The sequence below is a fragment of the Lynx canadensis genome, chromosome F1, assembly GCF_007474595.2.
Source record: "Lynx canadensis isolate LIC74 chromosome F1, mLynCan4.pri.v2, whole genome shotgun sequence".
In the NCBI taxonomy this organism is placed as follows: Eukaryota; Metazoa; Chordata; class Mammalia; order Carnivora; family Felidae; genus Lynx; species Lynx canadensis.
The window spans coordinates 31,829,319-31,848,597 of NC_044319.2; the positions used below are offsets into that span (position 1 = coordinate 31,829,319).

The window sequence follows — 19,279 nt, forward strand, 5'->3', positions numbered from 1 at the left end:
ATTGAGGCTCTCTGGCGTGGGTCAGCCGGGGAGGAAGGCTCTGCCTGGGGTAGGCACTGTAGTGGGTGGAAAGCCAGCTGTGGTAGGCAGATCCAGCCTTAAGTATGTTGTCATGCAACAATGGGCACCCTCAAGGCCTCTGCCCACCGTTTCTCTTAAGGAACCTCTGTTATAGCTTCCTAGAAAGATTAGTGGGGAGTGGAGATTTTAGCTTCAAAGGTAAACCCCTAGGGTTCATGGCTTTTCTTTTTTCTCTTCTTGTGCAGCATCTTTCTGGTCACAAACCCCTGAACTGCAGGCACTTCAGTTGCACCAACCATTTTTAAACAGTAAAAGGGAATGGCAGGGCATAAAGACATGACTGAAAACAAACAAACAAACAAACAAACAAACAAACAAACAATGGTGTGCCAGACATTGTTCACATTGCTTTACATTATTAATTTGCTCACTCCTCATCACACCTAAGTGAAGCAGATAATGTGTTATATGTTACAGATATATAGATTATATAAAATTATACACATACTGTTCTATATTACTCAGTTAATTTGCTCGCAAAGCAATAATTCATAAAAAAAGGCTCTTCTTGTTTTACACAATTTACAGTTATAGCTTGGTGGGGTTAGGGGGATGTGAGAGAGGGGAGTCCTTGTCTCTGTTTCATTGAATTAATTTCTTCCCTCTAGTCCAAAGTGTCTCCCCCTAACCCACTCCATCCTCTTTTAATTTCTGAGGGGAAAAATTCCATGTGTGAAGCTCAGCCATTCCTTTTGTAGCTGGCCATCCCCAGAAATATTGATTCAGCATTTGACACCATGATTGAAATCACACTGAACTTTCCAACTTTCATGCTAAACGTCTTGGTCTGCTTCTCTATTTGTTGATCTATCTGTGATCTTCACCAGCAATATAGCCATGGTAGCAGGTCCCTAGCTGGTTTTATGTGTCTCATAGTTGATGAAAATCTTTGGCTGACAGATGGTGATGATAGGAATCTTTTAGAATAGTTTTTGGGTTATTTGAGCTACTACTGTTCCTTTCAGAATAATAATAGCTAACACTTACATAGTGCTGACACTGTGCCAGGCCGTATTCTAATTGCTCTATGTATATTATCAAATTTTAATCCTCACAATAACCTATGCAAGCAAAATTAGTTTGACTTATTTCCTTCCTTCCAGCATTTTCTTCTAATTCCAAGTCTCATGTGGATGCAGTAAGTAGTGGGACTTAACATCACATGCTCACACTTGATTACAAGGGAGGCTGGCAAGGCAGGCCCTGGTCTTTGCCTTGGGAGTTGGGACTCATCATGAAGAAAGTGAACACAATATGGAAATGTGTTTAGAAGATTCCAGGACACCATAAATATAAATAATGCCACTACAGAGACAGAGGAGGAAAATCAGGAATGTGGCATCACAGAAACCAAGGGAAAAGTGTGTTTCAAATGCCACAGAGTGCTCACTTTGGCAGCACTTTAGTAAAGTTGGAACAACACAGAGAGGATTAGCATGGCCTCTATGCAAGGATGACACAAAAATTCATGAAGCTTCCATATTTTTAAAACAAACAAGCAAACAAAAACACCAAATGCCACAAAGAGATAGAGTACTACAAAGAGTGAAAAATATTCATTGGCTCTAGTGATGTGGAGGTCACTGGTGACCTTAGGGAGAACTGTTTCAGCAGTGTCGGGAGGGGAAAGAAATGGATTGGACTGAGGAAAGAATAAGATTGGAGGAAATGGAAGTAGTGAGTTTAGGCAATTTGTTAAAGATCAGCAGTGAAGAAAGGGAGAAATCTAGGATAGCAGTTGATAGAGTGGGAAGTGGGATCAGGGATTAAAAAAAAATTCGTATGTGAAGGATTCAGTAGAGAGAAGATGATGAAGATATAGGATAGAAAAGATATAATCAATAATGGTAAGCTTCTGAGAAGGTGGCCAGGGATGGGATTCAGCACTATTTCAAAAGGTGGAATAGATGAGAGAATGGCAGCAATTGTAAACAGGTCTTTGTGGTAGAAATTCAAAGGAACCCCTATGGTAGACTTTGTCTTTTGAGAAGTGGAGGCATTTACCATTGAAATTGGGAGAATGAGGGTGTGTTGGTTGAAGGAAGAAGGTTATAAATAGTGAAGAATAGCAAGCAAGCTGACTCAGGTCGTACAGGGTAACTGCCAGGTCGTGCTGAGGGCTCTGGCAGGGTAGGAAATCATTAAGGTATAGATAGAAATGCGAATCTGGCCTTTTTCACAATTTCCTGCAGCATGGTTTAGCCAGCAAGATGCAGGCACAGAGGGAACAGATGATGTATTCATCCAGGGTTGGGTTTATGAAAAGACAGAGGGTAGAGGGGCAGGAGAGTTTAAGATGCTGGTGAGAGAGTTACCAAACGGATAGACCAGGTAATCTAAACTAGTAACATGGAAAGTAAACAGCATGGTAGTGGTGGTGGTAGTGTTAACTAATAGGGAGTTCAATGGCCTGAATGTCCTAAAGATACAGAAGATACAGAAGAATGTTTGTGGTGGGTAATGGTCGAATAATCAAACTGGAAAGATAGAAGTTTAGGGTCAAAAGTAGATGTGGTAAGCAGCCTCTAAGAAAGTTCACAATGATCCCTGCCTCTGGGCATTTATACTCTTGTGCAATCCCCTCCCCTTGAGTGTGGGCTTAATTTTTAATAAACAGAATATGGCACAAATGATGGGGATGGGATGCAACTTCTGAGATTAGGTCACAAAAAGACTGTGGTTTCCATCTTGAGTATCCAGTCTTGTGCTCTCTTACTCCTCATTCTGAGTGTCTGCCATGTTGTGAGCTTCCCTAGAGAAGCACGTGGCAAAGACTAAAGGATGCTTCTGGCCAACAGCCAGTGAGGAACTGAATCTTTCCCAAAACCATGTGAGGGGACTTAGAGGCAAATCCTCTGCCAGTTGAACCTTCAGATGAAACTTCAGTCCCAGCCAACAAGCTTGATTGGTCTCATGAGAAGCCTTATACCAAAGGTACCCGGCTAAGATCCCTGGATTCTTGACCCAAGTAAACTGTGAGATAATAAATATTGGTTGTTTTAAGCTTCTAAATTGTGAAGTAATTTGCTATGCAGCAGTAAGTAACTAAGCAGGGTTATCACAGTACTAATTAGATGCTATAATATTTTGTTAAAGGAAATATAAGAACGTTTTCATAAAAGTCATGTTAGAATTGGATTAGAGTAACATTTTTGTTCCAATACCTAAAGACTGAGAGAGAGAGAGATCAGGGAGTGGGGGAAGAACAGAGGGTGAGAGAGACAGTGGATCTGAAGCAGGCTTTGTGCTGACAGCAGAGTCCAATGTGGGGCTTGAACTAACAAACCACAAGATCATGACCTGAGCCCAAGTAAGATGCTTAATTGACTGTGCCACCCAGGTGCCCCAGTTAACACTCTTCCAATTTATCTGTTAATGTCCTCATTATTTTTAGGAGTCAATATTTATTTAAGTTTATTAACACATTTTTACCAGTTTCTCTGTTTGCCATCGTATCTTGTACTCCACCTCTCTCTTCAGCTCATTTTCTTTTCTGCTGTAGTATATTCTTAATCATTTCTTTCAGCAAATGTCTATCAGTTTTATCCTTTCTATATCTGAAAATGCCTTGTTTTATCCTCTTTTTATTTATTTATTTATTTATTTAAAAAAATGTGTTGTTTTTTTTGTTGTTTTTTTTTTTTTGAGAGAGAGAGAGCATGCACATGAGAGAGGGAGGGGCAGGGACAGAGGGAGAGAGAATTCCAAGCAGATTCCACTCCCAACATGGAGCCTGATATGGGGCTTGATCCCACAACCATCAGATCATGACCTGAGCTGAAATCAAGACTCAGACACTTAACCAATGAGCCACCCTGGTGTCCCTATCCTTTTTTAAACATTAATAGTTCAGATGGATATGAAAATAATTCAAATATATAGAAATACTGAAAGGCTTGTACAGTGAACACTATATACCAACTACTCAGATTCTTTTTTTAAAGTTTTTTAAATGTTTATTTATTTTTGAGACAATGCGAGAGACAGAGTGCCAGTGGTGGAGGGGCAGAGAAAGGGAGACACAGAATCCGAAGCAGGCTTCAGGCTCTGAGCTGTCAGCACGGAGCCCGACTCGGGGCTTGAACTCACAAACCACGAGATCATGACCTGAGCCAAAGTCAGATGCTCAACCAACTGAGCCACCCAGGTGTCCCTAGATTCTTTATTTGTTAACATTGTGCTGTATTTGTTTTAACTTACATCTATTTATTTATTTTTCCATCTTATTTTTTTTTTAATTTTTAAAAAATGTTTATTTATTTTCTAGAGACAGAGAGAGAGCAAGCAGTGGAGGGGCAGAGAGAGGGAGACACAGAATCCAAAGCAGGCTTCAGGCTCTGAGCTGTCAGGACAGAGTCCGATGTGGGGCTTGAACCCATGAATTGTGAGATCATGACCTGAGCTGAAGTTGGATGCTCAACTGACTGAGCCACTCAGGCACCCTAGTATCCATCTTATTTTTTGATGCACTTCAAAATAAGTCCTAGACATCCATATACCTCATTTTTCAACACTTAGACTGAATATGATTAACTAGGGTTCAGTACGTGTTTAGAGTTCTTTTTTTGAAATAACATATACACTATGCATAAAACTCAACTGTATCATTTTATGAGTATGACAAATACATGTACTTGTATAACCTATACTCTCTTCAAGATACAGAATAGTGACATCACTCCAGAAAGTTCTATCATGCCCCTTCCCAGGCAATCCCCACTATTCCCCTTGAGAGACAAACACTGTTCTGATTTCTTTTTCACCATAATTTCATCTGCTTGTTCCAGAGTTTTGTATGAGTGAAATTATAAACCATGTTCTCTTTTGTGTAAAACTTTTTCACTTAGCATAATGTTTTTGAGATTCATCCATTTATCTGTAGTTCATTTCGTTTTATTACTGAATATTATTCTATTGCATGAGTATGCATACATAGTATATATTTTGGTGGTGAGGGATACATGCTGTTTTTAGGCTTTAATTATTATGAATGAACCTGATATAAATAAATCTTTTTGTTGACATGTGTGGAATTCCTGGGTTGGAGGGTAGGTGAATGTTTAGTTTGGTAAGAAACTCAGGCTAGGTGGTCCTCTTTTCATGCCTAGAGCAGCCATGGCTTGTGGTCCCAAGAAGCATCTGAAGCATGTAGTAGATCCAAAGCATTGGATGCTGGATAAACTGACCCATGTGTGTGCCGCTCATCCTCATAAGCTGAGAGAATGTCTTCTTTTCATCATTTTCCTAAGGAACAGACTTAACTATGCCCTAACAGGAGATCAAGTAAAGATCTGTATGCGGCGTTTTATTAAGATTGATGGCAAGGTCCAAACTGGTATAACCTACCCTGCTGGTTTTATGGATGTCATTGGCATTGACAAGATTGGGGAGAATTTCTTTCTTTCTTTTTTCTTTTTTTATTATGATTTCTTAAATTTTTAAAATTTACATCCAAGTTAGTTAGCAAATAGTGCAATAATGATTTCAGGAGTAGATTCCAGTGATCCATCCCCTATGTATAACACCCAGTGCTTATCCCAACAAGTGTCTTCCTTAATGCCCCTTACCAATTTAGCCCAACCCCCCTCCTGCAACCCCTCCAGCAACCCTCAGTTTGTTCTCTGTATTTAAGAGTCTTTTATGTTTTGTCCCCCTCCTTGTTTTTATATTATTTTTTGCTTCCATTTCCTTATGTCATCTGTTTTGTATCTTAGATTCCTCATATGAGTAAAGTCATATGATATTTGTCTTTCTCTGACTAACTTCACTTAGCATAATACCCTCTAGTTCCATCCACATAGGTGCAAATGGCAAGATTTCATTCTTTTTGATTGCCGAGTAATACCTCATTGTATATATACCACATCGTTTTTATCCATTCAACCGTCGATGGACATTTGGGCTTTTTCCATACTCTGGCTATTGTTGATAGCGCTGCTATAAACATTGGGGTGTATGTGCCCCTTTGAAACAGCACACCTGTATCCCTTGGATAAATACCTAGTAGTGCAATTGGTGGGTTGTAGCTGTATTTTTATTTTTTTGAGGAACCTCCATATGTTTTCCAGAGTGGGTGCACCAGCTTGCATTCCCACCAGCAGTGCAAAAGAGATCCTCTTTCTCCACATCCTCACCAACATCTGTTGTTTCCTGAGTTGCTAATTTTAGCCATTCTGACTGGTGTGAGGTGGTATCTCATTGTTATTTTAATTTGTATTTCCCTGATGATGAGTGATGTTGAGCATTTTTTCATGTGTTCGTTGGCCATCTGGATGTCTTCTTTGGAGAAGTGTCTATTCATGTCTTTTGCCCATTTCTTCACTGGATTATTTGTTTTTTGGGTGTTGAGTTTGATATGTTCTTTATAGATTTTGGACACTAACCCTTTATCTGATATGTGATTTGCAAATATCTTCTCCCATTCTGTTGGTTGCCTTTTAGTTTTGCTGATTGTTTCCTTTGCTGCGCAAAAGCTTTTTATTTTGATGAGGTCCCAATAGTTCATTTTTGCTTTTGTTTCCCTTGCCTTCAGAAATGTGTTGAGTAAGAAGTTGCTGTGGCTGAAGTCAAAGAGATTTTTGCCTGCTTTCTTCTTTGGGATTTTGATGGCTTCCTGTCTTAAGTTTAGTCTTTCATCCATTTTGAGTTTCTTTTTGTGTATGGTGTAAGAAAGTGGTCCAGGTTCATTTTTCTGCATGTTGCTGTCCTGTTTTCCTAGCACCATTTGCTAAAGAGACTATCTTTATTCCATTGGATATTCTTTCCTGCTTTCTCAAAGATTAGTTGGCCATACGTTTGTGGGTCCATTTCTGTGTTCTCTATTCTGTTCCATTGATCTGAGTATCTGTTTTTGTGACAGTAGCATACTGTGTTGATGATTACAGCTTTGTAATACCTCCAGCTTTGTGATGCCTCCAGCTTTGTTTTCTTTTTCAGGATTGCTTTGGCTATTTGGGGTCTTTTCTGGTTCCATACAAATTTTAGGATTGTTTGTTCTAGCTCTGTGAAGAATTCTGATGTTATTTTGGTAGGGATTGCAGACTGGGGAGAATTTCTATCTGATCTATGACACCAAGAGTCGCTTTGTTGTTCATCAGATTACACCCAAGGAGGCCAAGTACAAGTTGTACAAAGTGAGAAAGATCTTTGTGGGGACAAAAGGAATCCTTCATCTGGTGACCCATGACACTCGTACCATCCACTACCCTGATCCCCTCATCAAGGTGAATGACAGAATTCAGATTGATTCAGAAACTGTAAATAGTACTGATTTCATCAAATTGGACACTGGTAATCTTTGTATGGTGACTGGAGGTGCTAACCTAGGAAGAATTGGTGTGATCACCAACAGAGAGAGATACCCTGGTTCTTTTGATGTAGTTCATGTGAAAGATGCCAATAGCAGCAGCTTTGCCACCTGGCTGTCCAATATTTTGTTATTGGCAAAAGCAACAAACCATGAATTTCTCTTCTCTGTGGAAAGGGTATCTGCCTCACCATTGCTGAAGAGAGAGACAAAAGACTGGTGGCCAAACAGGGCAATGGGTAAAATGGTCTTTAGGTGATGTGATTGGAAGTCTTCATGTTTAATGAAAGATAATACAGCATGACTTAAAAAAGAAACTGTAAGGCTATTTTCCAGAGTAATTTTTATTATTTTACATTCCCACAACAATGTAGGAGAGTTCTGATGGCTCCACATTCTTGTCAACATATTGTGTTGTCAGTCTTTTTAATTTTAGCCATTTTGTTGTTTATATATGGGAATTCATCATGTATTCCATTGTTTCTGACTCTCTTGTTCGTGTTGAGATCTCTAATGGCAGCATCATGTTTTCGTTTCTTTGCAGCTAATCTATTTTTTCCTATGATAGTTTTTAAGACGTTATCTTTTCCTTTTATGTTCTGAAGTTTTACTGCAATATGTCTAGGTCTGGATTTGTTTTCCTTTATGCTGCCTTTTCAGTTTGAGAATTTAATTCTGGAAAATTCAGTTTGGTGTAATTTGTAATTATGTCTGTATGCTCACTGTCGTGGGGAGGTTTTATCAGTTGGACCTTTTTTTTTTTAAAAAGCTTTTTTAATGTTTATTTATTTTTGAGAGAGACAGAGACAGAATGTGAGTGGGTTAGGGGCAGAGAGAGAGGGAGACACAGAATCCGAAGCAGGCTCCAGGCCCCGAGCTGTCAGCACAGAGCCCGACGCGGGGCTTGAACTCACGAGCGTGAGATCATGACCTGAGCTGAAGTCGGACACTCAACCGACTGAGCCACCCAGGCGCCCCTATCAGTTGGACCTTAAGGTGTACTGGTTGGTATAGGTTTTTCCTATGGGAGCAGTTTCCTATTGGTTTCTTATGGGACTATGTGAGATTTCTATGTAAATTTCTTGGCACAGACTTGCTACACTGTGAGGGCACTTGGGAGAATTCCATCCCATATATGTGAATGCTTTGTCTAGGGGTTCTGATTTCTGAACATCAGCTGTTTCCACCTATGTTCTGGGCAAGCTGAGAACTAGGGCTGGTAGGTCCTAATTTTCTAAGCTCCTGGTTCCATCAAAAATCCAGTTCCAGTTTCCCCACTGTCCACAGAGACTGTGTCCTCAGCTTATATCTTCGCACAAATACTAAAACTGCAGCCCCACAGGTGCATTTCTCTTTGGGTTACAAGTCCTGCCCCCCACCCCCCGCCATTAGATTCCTACTAACTGCTATGGATTCCTTCCTATTCTTGACATCTGAAATTTCCCCCTTTTTACTTTTGAGATTGAAAATATATTAAAGATATGTTTAAAAACATTTTTTTCCCCTGGAATATCTTTGTTTTGTGTAGAAAGGCAGTACTCACTACTCCTTAGCTCAATCTGTCATCTTGATTGTAAGTTTCTACTTAGTCTTTAAACCCATTGCAATTTGGTTTCTTCCCCACTATTCCATTGAAAATGTATCTACTAAGGTCTCAAATGACCCACTAATCATTAGATCCAGCGGACATTTTCCAGTGTTTACAGCAAATAGCATAAGATGGTATTCTTCACTTCTCCCACTTAAGACTTTCTCCCTCTGGGCTTCTATAAAGCTGCTTCTCACAGTTGTCCCTGCTTCCAAATTTGCCCTTTTCTGCCTCCTTTGAAGGCTATAAATTGTTGATTTTCAGTATCTGGCTCTACACACATGTGTCTCTTGGGCTCTTTACCTGTGGGTATCCACTTGCCTACTCAATATTTTTTGCATTGTCCCACAAGCACCTCAACTTTTCCAAGACTAAATAAAAATTCCCCTAAATCTATTTTAAGAAATAAAGAAGAGTAGAGTGTTATTTCTATTGATCATGACCTTCAAAGGAGAAAGTTTACATGAATGTGGAAGAGTAGTGGTTTGGATATTGTAGTAAGGAATTAGACGAATTCTCGCCACAGCTTCTGGTTTCTAGGTACACAGACCAGGGAAGATGAGTGCTTTTCTCCAAAGAAGGGGGATATGTGGGATTTCAAGACCTTAGAGGAAAGCCAGCTCTCAGTTAAGAGGAGATGGGAAAGTCTTCAGTGATGAGATCAAGTTGAACTATGGTTCATTGGCAAAGAAAGCAAGATTTAGTGTGTACAACAGAGAGGAAAGTAGCTGAAAGAAGAGAAAATATAAAGAAAGAAAGCACTCCCCAGGTGTTTTCTGAGCTTCTTGAGGGCAGGTGCCAATCATAACCACCTTTCCATCCTTAGAATCTATCCCAGCATCTGGTATATGCTAATCTCTGAGCAAATGTTTGTTATAATAAAATGAGACTGTTGTAAATGGCTTTTAATTATTTTCCATGAGGGGGCGTGCAGTAAAAGATCCTGCTCTCTGATGATAAGAGGAAATGAGAAAGAAGGATATTAGCTTTGGGCGTTTAGAAGGACATAACCCAATTCTACAAACATTTATAAATGCCTATTGAGTTAGCCACAGTTGAATGTAACACCCACATCTGGGTATCCTTTCCCCCAGTCATATAGATTAATTGGCTATGATTCTGATTGCAGCAGATTCTCTCCCTTCTCCCAGCACTTAGGGGGAGATATCTATAATACAGAACAGGTCCTACTAGTGGATATGGCCCGCCCACTTCTCTTCCTGTAAGTTTATTAGAAAAGATTTTTTTTAACAGAAATTAAATATAATGAACAATAACCAGTCACTGGGTTATAGCAGCTGAAATGTCTCTTGCTGCAAATTCCCCCTCTTTTAGTTATTTCTCTCATGGTGGCAAAGCAAGTGAGTTACCTCTGCGTATAATTTCTCCTAATGATGCTAATTATTTGGTAATAAGGCAGTGTCCCTGCTTGGCCATTCTGGTGCCCAGGCCTTCCAAGACTCATAGGAGACTCTCCCAAGTTTAAGGGGTTCTTGGCTTTCTGAAATCTGCCACCTATACCGGAAAGTATTACTAAAAGGAAAAAATGTAATTTCTGTCTTTGCATAATGCCATTTCCCCCCTCTGGTGTGTGGCATTGTTTTCCTCTGCATTTGATATTTTTTTGTTGTTGGGCATAGAGATTTTTCTGTCTTCTCTTGGACTCTTCCCAGCCAGTCTACAGACCTCCATGCTCTCTCTGTAGTGGCATACCTCCATCACTATCAATCCCTTTGTGGACTCGCTAATTACATCATGGCTCAATTGCTTTTGTCAGAACAAAGATTGGAAAAGTTCATCTCTGTTTCAAGGAGGTCTGCATCTGTTGTGTGATACAGATATAAACCCATGTTGTGATTGAGGGGTAAACAAAATGCTGCAGAGTACAGGAAGAGAACTAAGAAGGATAGGCGAGAGACATTGGAGTAAACGTTTACAAGTTTTCATTTTAGACTCTGTATCCTTCTTGGTAGAAGTTCTCGACAGTAGTAGTCCACTTTCTGGAGGGAGAGACAGGCAGCTTAATTGGAATTCTGGTCACAGCTATTTAAAATTGTCCCTTTAAATAAAAAGTACCTTGTCTGTTATGTAAAAATACAGGAACTCTCAACTGCTTTGCCAAAGCACATTGGTATATTGTGAATCCTATACAAATGTGTCACCAAATTTTGACAAATTTGTAAGATTAAAGCTTGCTCCAACTGAGATTCCTACATTTCAGTGATAAAACACTGAATTTTAAGCTGAGTAGATCCTGGAACTGAATGTAGAATAGGGAACAGAAGGTGCCAAGTAAGAGGTAAGAGGCATAGTGTATTGTCAAACCAGGCCCCCAAATGATGGTATGTTTACTGAACACTTGCAACCTTGGCCTGTGAATCATCAAAGAGAATGTGGACAGGGCAAATAACGTGACTTTCTTTTCACAGTGTTGAGGGTTGGGCAGGAGAATGGGGAAACGGCTTGACAGGCTTTCATAGACACTGTGAGACATCATCACACTGAGTAGTGATGGTGGGTTAAAGATTACTGACTTTTCAGTGTTCTTTTAGGCCCTTTAATCTCTTCAAGTGTGCCACTAAAATTTATAGTATTCAAAATGGTACTCCCCCCAATGCCCTGAATGTAGTGCAAGATGAGAATCACTATAGTAGGTACATTTAAAATTAAAATGAAAGAGATCTCCTTGTTCCTTTTTCTTATCAGGTAGAAGCCTTTAACATCTCTTACCTCAAATGAATATCATCTGTTTCCTTTTTATCGGAGTCACAGAACATAAGAACTCATTAAAATCTGAGTTTTATTAACTCTCTATGACAGTTTTCCCCCATTCTTTTCTTTATCTTCCTTGCACAAGCAGGATTATGAGGCTGCTTGATAGGTTTTTAATATTGTCATGAAAAATCTCCCCTTGGGCATGTTTGTGCCGGAGATAACATAACCTTAAGAACCTTATTCAAATGAAATGAGCAGATACCACTGAGACAGCTCAGCACCAAATACATTTCAGATAAGTTCTTGTCAACCGCCGTTTGTTAGCTCATTTGTAATAGAACAACCACTAGACGGAGCTAGGACTTAAGAAATCACAGCTGTAAGTTGGGTGACTAATGTGATGGGTAGAACGCTATCTTATGCAAGAAGTGTATCATTACTTTGATTTCAAAGCCTATGCAAGCCTTACGTCACTCGGCTAGCGGCTGTCATCTGTTTACTTTGTGTCCACACAGGATGATGTACATAATGGCCCAGTTTACTTAGTCACTCGAATGACGATGGCTCATCTTGGTATAGCACTTTACAATTTAGAGTGCTGCCCTTGGCATAATTATGTTTGATCTTCCCAGTTACTCTGAGGCATTGCTGGGCAAGAATCAGTTCTTGTATCTTTGAGACCAGTAAATGGAGACAGGGTATCTGCAATACATTAGGATGTGTCAGGATGGTTAACCCGGACTATTGAGGTTGTGGGGTCTGCTTTTCCCTCTTAAACTTGTGTTTCAACTCTTGACCCAGCCTGGAACTAACTAGAAAGCTGTCAATTCATTCCTTTTGTGGGGCAGTCTCTGGCCACACCCACTGGGGGGAAAAGGGTCATGTGCAGGTGGAAATCTCCCAAAATAAGTGAGCACAGGAGAGTGAGCAAATGTGAGCTCCTGCTCAGAAACCTTTGGTGTGTGTGATTATTCATCATACCAGGGGCAGGTGTGGAGACAAGCACCTCACTCCGTGTGGTGTAGACCATCCTTCAAGCCCAGGTTGTGGTTGTTACTTAATGTCAAGTGTTCAGGAAGGTGCCCACCTCACTCTCCTATCCCAAGCATATGCCCTCGGAGGCAAGCCCACTGTTTTAATGTTTGTCAGTTTGTTCCTGTTTCCTAACATTACACACTGATACTAACAGGGCGTGCGTCAACTAAAAAAAAAAAAAAAAAAAAAAAAAAAAAAAAGAGCAAAAAACAAAAAAAAAATGTTATATACAGTACATATATTTTCTCAGTCTTTTGTTAAAATATCGCTGGATAAGAGTGGAAATCAGGTCAGTCACTCAGCAAATTTATCAAACGACCAGAACCTGCATTAGTGCCTTCGGTTATCTTTAAAAACACCTCAAGACAACTCTTCTGGAGCCCAATCAGTTGGCCACTCTGCAAGTCTGACCTCTTACAATTCAACTCCTTTAACTACTGGTAAAACACTGGCAACTTTCACAAATAAGGCTAACAGACCCTAATGAGAGGCGGGAAAGTGTTCCAAGAGCCTGGGAGCTCCCAGAGGCTCCAGTCTGAAACAGAGCGAAGGCAGACAGGTACAGCGTCATGTTCCCCCAAGGCTCGTGGTGATCTTGTTGCAGGTGAATCTACCCAGGATGGCGGCTCAGAACGCCCCCCTCTTCACCAGCCCAAGGCGCACCTCGAACCCATTTCCCGGCGGTGCCCAGAGGGTGGCGCTGTCAATCCAGCCTCGGCCCACGACTGCCCGCCGCTTCCCGCCGCTGCGGGAGCCCCCCGCTCGCTCTCCCGCAGGCCGGCGGGGGGGGGGGGGGGGCAACGCCCGGTAGGGGGCGCCCCGGCCCAGGCGCCGCGGCTCCCTCCGCCCACCCGGAAGCGGCTGCGGCGAGGCGAGCCCCGGGCGAGTGCACAGCGAGGCGGGCGGCAGGGAGGGAGGCGCGAAGAGGGCGCGAGGGTGGCAGCCGGAGGGAGCCGCCGCCCCTGGCCGCCCGGGTCCCCGCGGGGCGCATGGGGCGCTTCGAGCCGGGATCGCGCGCGGGCCCCGCGCCCAGTTCCCTGCTGCCGTGAGAAGCCTCGCCGGACGCCCCCAGGACCCCAAGCTGCCGGGAGGATGACCATGGCCGGGGGCAGGAGAGGACTGGTGGCCCCGCAGAACACGTTTCTGGAGAATATTGTCCGGCGGTCCAGTGGTAAGAGGTGCATTCGGATTTCGGTTACCCAGGCTTATTATCCGTGCCTCGATTGCCGACGCCTCCCGCCGCTCGGCGCCAGCAGATGCAGCAGAACCCGGAGCTCTGCTGGGAGCCGCGGCGCGGGCGCCCGGGGCTGCCTCCCGGAGGCTGGGCTAGGTGGGCAGGGTGGGGCGAGGGCTGTGGGCCCCCATCCCGAGAGGAGAGCTCTGTTGGGGACGCCTTTGGGGCCTTTCTCGCGCCTTCTCTGTCTCCTCTCCAGAGAGCGTGACAGCTGATGGGTAAAGTACTGGGAAAAGTGATGGGAAGCCGGACGCGGCAGGAACGGCAGCGCGTTCCCCGTGGGTACTGCCCACCCCTCAGGGAAGGCTATCCAGGCTCTCCGGGGGCTGCACCCGAGGCGCTGCCTCTCCCGGGGGAGAGCCAGCGGGAGAGAAGGCCACTCGGGTTCCGGCCCCCGAGGGATGGGGGACGGCGGCTGCCTCCACCTTCCATCCGGGAGCCGAAAAGTCCGAAGTGTAGGGACGTGGGGACTTAGGGACGTGCCGCAGGCCACCCGGTTCCACCTCTTCACCCACCCACCCACCCTCTTCGAGGTTAAGTTAAGGCTCACGAGGGGCAGAGTTTCCTGGACTTAGATGACAAGTGGAGCGCATAGTTGCAGAGCTGGCCAAGCAGTCACAGGGGCAAACCTGTCATAGTTCCTCTCTTACAAACCCCAGCAGCGTTTTATGCCTACAAATCTTGCTCACCTATAAATTCCCAAACTCACCAAGCCTGTAAATCTATCCATTACCCAGTAAACCGGTGCTCCCCGCTGCTCTCTCTCTCCCTCCGTGGCATTAAGATGGACAGTGGCATGAAGCGCTGGACGGCGAGAGTCCTAAGGGCAGGGACGGAAAGGGATACATTTCAGATGTCTCCTTTAGGAGCCACAGCAAAGCATCCTGGCTAAAGCACTTGCAGAGCATATAGCTCGGCATCTGGAAGGTGCGGTGCACCCGTTCATCAAAGGGCTGAAACGAAAGGGGCCAAGTCTGGAGATGCTCTTTACAGGCTCCGGGACTCCTTTCCTTCCAGAGGCAGACGACATGAAGAGTTGACTTAGGAAATAGGTTTTAAAAATGTGGAAGTATGACAGTTTCAGAGCCTTAAGGAGGAGCTTGTGTTAAAATCATGGGCTTCTGCGCAGTCGGTTAAGCGTCCGACTTCAGCCAGGTCACGATCTCGCGGTCCGTGAGTTCGAGCCCCGCGTCGGGCTCTGGGCTGATGGCTCAGAGCCTGGAGCCTGTTTCCGATTCTGTGTCTCCCTCTCTCTCTGCCCCTACCCCGTTCATGCTCTGTCTCTCTCTGTCCCAAAAATAAATAAACGTTGAAAAAAAAATTTAAAATCATAGGCTTCTATTTGGATTTAGTTAGGGGTTCAGGGGAAAAGCATGGAAGGTGACTTATGCTCCCAAGAAATGCTCTTTATTAAAAAGTGATTTAAGTTTAGCTCACAATGAAAACCTTATTAATTAGGATAGCATATTGTGTATTTAAGTATTTTAGAAATGGTCATTTATTGTGTGCCTCGTAAGAATAAGGGCATTGTGGGGCGCCTGGGTGGCGCAGTCGGTTAAGCGTCCGACTTCAGCCAGGTCACGATCTCTCGGTCCGTGAGTTCGAGCCCCGCGTCGGGCTCTGGGCTGATGGCTCAGAGCCTGGAGCCTGTTTCGGATTCTGTGTCTCCCTCTCTCACTGCCCCTCGCCCATTCATGCTCTGTCTCTCTCTGTCCCAAAAATAAATAAACGTTGAAAAAAAAAATAAAAAAAAAAAAAAAAAAAAGAATAAGGGCATTGAAGAGTTTGTGGTTAGTCACCTTTCCCTTCAAGGTCTTCCTCACTCAAACTAACTAAGGTGGCTTTTAGAACAAGGTCACAGCTATTACCTGGGACTTCAAGGGGATGCTGGTTATTACATGAATAGTCACAATGAACTCTTCTGTCATAAAAAAAAGCTGGAGGTGTTCGTGGGGTTTTAAATAAAAGCACTATTTAAGAGTTAATTTGCTGGGATCTGGCGTATTAGCTGGGGTAGGAAGAAAAAAAAAGGTTAGAGAGGGAAGGAGGCAAACCATAAGAGATTCTTAAAAACTGAGAACAAACTGAGGGTTGATGGGGGGGTGGGAGGGAGGGGAGGGTGGGTGATGGGCATTGAGGAGGGCACCTGTTGGGATGAGCACTGGGTGTTGTATGGAAACCAATTTGACAATAAGTTTCATATTTAAAAAAAAAAAGAGTTAATTTGCTGTGATTGCTATGGTTATTGACCTGTGAGGAGTCATGGAGATAGTCTTGCAGATTTGGGGATCCCATTGCCAGTGACACCAACTTTCTCATAAATAGCAGTGACAATTCCATTTTTTTTGGGGGGGTGAAGATGCAGTGTCCTTTAAATTAGGGGAAACCTTGTGTCTAATGTGTACCATATTCTGTTTTTGAGTGGAGAGGGAGGTAACAGAATCTTACATGTAACAGTCATAAGGTTCCTTGGGCTTGTAGGAGGACCTTAAGAATTGTGGAACTAATACCACACACACACACACACACACACAATGAATCTTGGAGCTGAGAAGGCAGAATACCCTAGTTTAGTTGATTTTCTTAGAGCCACTTCTCTCTAAGCATATATAGAATGTCAATAGAATAAGTAGCCGGGAGTATTTTTAGCATTGGCATTTTAATTTTAGTACTGATTCCAACAGTTTGACTTCAGTTAACCCACCAACGAACCAACATCAACCACACAGACAAAAACACCTTAGGAAAGTCAGGTGAACTTTTACAATTATCTATGATTTCAGAAGAAGATATTCTGGTCTTGAAATGTGAGATTTAAGCTTTTAGTGATTCCTTTCATCACATTTCTAAACACAAATAGAAAAAAAAATAATGTGGACTCTTGGAAATATCACAATATCTACATGCATTATTTTATTTTACTGTGATGGAAAAAGTCTATTTAAAAATATTGATTGTCTCCTCCTAAATCCACCAGCCATTTTTTTTGGACATTACAGTATTTAAATAGCATTTTACCTTTAAATAGCAATACTTTTTGACCATCTTTATTAAACATTTTCTCCCAGTAATCCTATGCAGTATTACTGTTCCTCTTTTACAGATCACGAAACGGAGTCCTAGGAATATTAAGAGACTTATTCAAAGGAGCAGGCACACAGTCCCTGACGCAGGTCTTTGGAGGGTATCATTCATCCTTTCTGTAGCATCATTGTTTCTCCAGCCATTTGACTTTGCCTATGGAACTATTGTTATCCTTAAAAAACAAAATCAAAACAAAAAACCCCCTGACTCTCATTATATGCTTGTGGATAATAGAACTGGCTTTGTCTTGGGGCATTTGAATATCTGGTATCTGGAATATGATAACCTGTAGGATTAGATGCTATGTCCTCTGCATCTTCTTTCCCATCTTTGTATAGATGAAGACACTGAAGGGAACACATCTCCTCACATATTTAAGGGCACAGCTGATGAGACCCTTGACCCTTGACCCCTGTGTCATGCTCCTATGTTACACTATGCAAAGACCTTCCTTGTATTACTGTTATTTTCTCTTAGAGAAGCTTAATTTCCCAGTGGAGATTAAATAAAATGTTATAACACCAAGGACAACATCCATTTTGGCTAATAGCCACACTACTACATCCAAACAGAATAACAAGGCAAAAGAGAAGCTAATTCTGTTTTAAGGAAGGCAGTATTTTCACCTTTCTCAGGGGTTTAGCTAAAGTCACAGGCAGGGTAACAGGCACTTATTCCTGCACCTGCTGTAGTTATAAAGTGTTAAATAACTTTTCAGAAAATATCACCTCATATGCCAGTGGGGGAGGTGCAGTGCCTCCATTTTCAGTGTCAAGAGCTAAGAATCATTTGGTTAGGTAATTTACTTACAGTTAGTAAAAGGCAGAGTTAGAAAAGGCAGAGGCACATCAGGGACTAGTCAGCGGTTGTGACAGGTTTGTTCATTCAAAAAGGATTTGTTGAGCACAGTTATTGAACACTGGGGATAAAGTGGGAAACAACTTTACCCTTAGAAAGTTACATTCTAGGGGCGCCTGGGTGGCGCAGTCGGTTGAGCGTCCGACTTCAGCCAGGTCACGATCTCGCGGTCCATGAGTTCGAGCCCCGCGTCAGGCTCTGGGCTGATGGCTCGGAGCCTGGAGCCTGTTTCCGATTCTGTGTCTCCCTCTCTCTCTGCCCCTCCCCCGTTCATGCTCTGTCTCTCTCTGTCCCAAAAATAAATAAAAACGTTGAAAAAAAAATTAAAAAAAAAAAAAAAAGAAAGTTACATTCTAGTGAATCTTGGTCTAAGCTTCTGGACCCCGTTCCACACTGTTTTCTGGCTGCAGCTCTTATTTAGGCCTGATGTTGTGTTTAAGGAAAAAAAAAAAACCCACAGGACAATTTTTAAGGTGTTCACTGGTCTTGATGGGACTAAAATCTAGTTTAACTTTCTCTGATACTTTCCGAATACCATTTGAAGGAGAGACTTGATAATTATCTGTTTTTTGAATAGTCACAAGTAGTTAGCAGGAATAATCAATTCCTCCCCAATTTTGCTTGTGGTCATGTTGGTGATCATTTCAAATCCTTCTATTGATTTTTTTTTTTACCACATAGGCAAAGCCAGCCTGATTTTCTTTATATTCATGATTGGAAAGTGTTGTTCCAGAATATTTTTTGATGGTTGCTTAAATCTGCAGACACTTACTGTCAGAATGGTTGTTGAAGCAAATAGGAGATCTGTCTTAGGAAGGCTGGCAGACCTTAGTGCCAGGAAGCTACAAAAATATTACCCTAAATGGTCCCATTCTAGGCAGAACATATGTTTTAGTGTTCAGAAACCTATATCAAACAATTGTAGGTGCCAGTAAGAATCCGTGCACATTAGCAGGAGTGAAACGCAGCACATTTTGGTACAGATTTATGTACATGTATAATTTACAGATTGCTAAATCAGCTGTGTTTTTGTATAGTGTTAAGTTGGTTCAGGTTGTTGATATAATTAGTACACAAACAGGATGAAAGCCGCGGGTAGTGTTGTGTCTCCTCATAGATGTGTTGAGCCACGGTAATATTTATAAAACAGAACACTGGTTAAAATACATTGTTGCTCTGAAAGGGGGAATGGATGGTCATCTGGATTATTACCAGCCCAATAGCGCTTGTTTCCTCTTGTAATGTGCTCTAAGATAACCTTCAGCCAAGGCTCAGCTGTCTTGCTCTGAAAGTGTCAAAAAGTTAAACCTTGTGACTGATACTAGCTCGGAAACAGGGAGAAAGCTTCTGCTTTAACAGAAGGTAATAAAGCTTCCAA

General features: G+C 42.4%; 1 protein-coding gene, 1 non-coding gene and 1 pseudogene across 2 annotated transcripts in view; all 3 read left to right on the forward strand.

The window, feature by feature from the left end:
• The first annotated feature begins 1,464 nt into the window (after nt 1-1,464).
• On the forward strand, nt 1,465-1,569 carry LOC115505783. Its single transcript, XR_003966139.1, has one exon. It is a non-coding gene; the product is annotated as a U6 spliceosomal RNA (small nuclear RNA).
• Nucleotides 1,570-5,196: 3,627 nt separating this feature from the next.
• LOC115505145 lies at nt 5,197-7,630 on the forward strand (annotated as a pseudogene).
• A 6,107-nt stretch (nt 7,631-13,737) lies between these two features.
• KCNH1 (potassium voltage-gated channel subfamily H member 1) overlaps nt 13,738-19,279 on the forward strand; it is a 387,521-nt gene continuing 381,979 nt past the window's right edge. The window contains 1 exon segment of the mRNA XM_030302755.1: nt 13,738-13,896. Coding sequence (XP_030158615.1) covers nt 13,818-13,896 — 79 coding nt within the window. The 5' untranslated portion in view covers nt 13,738-13,817.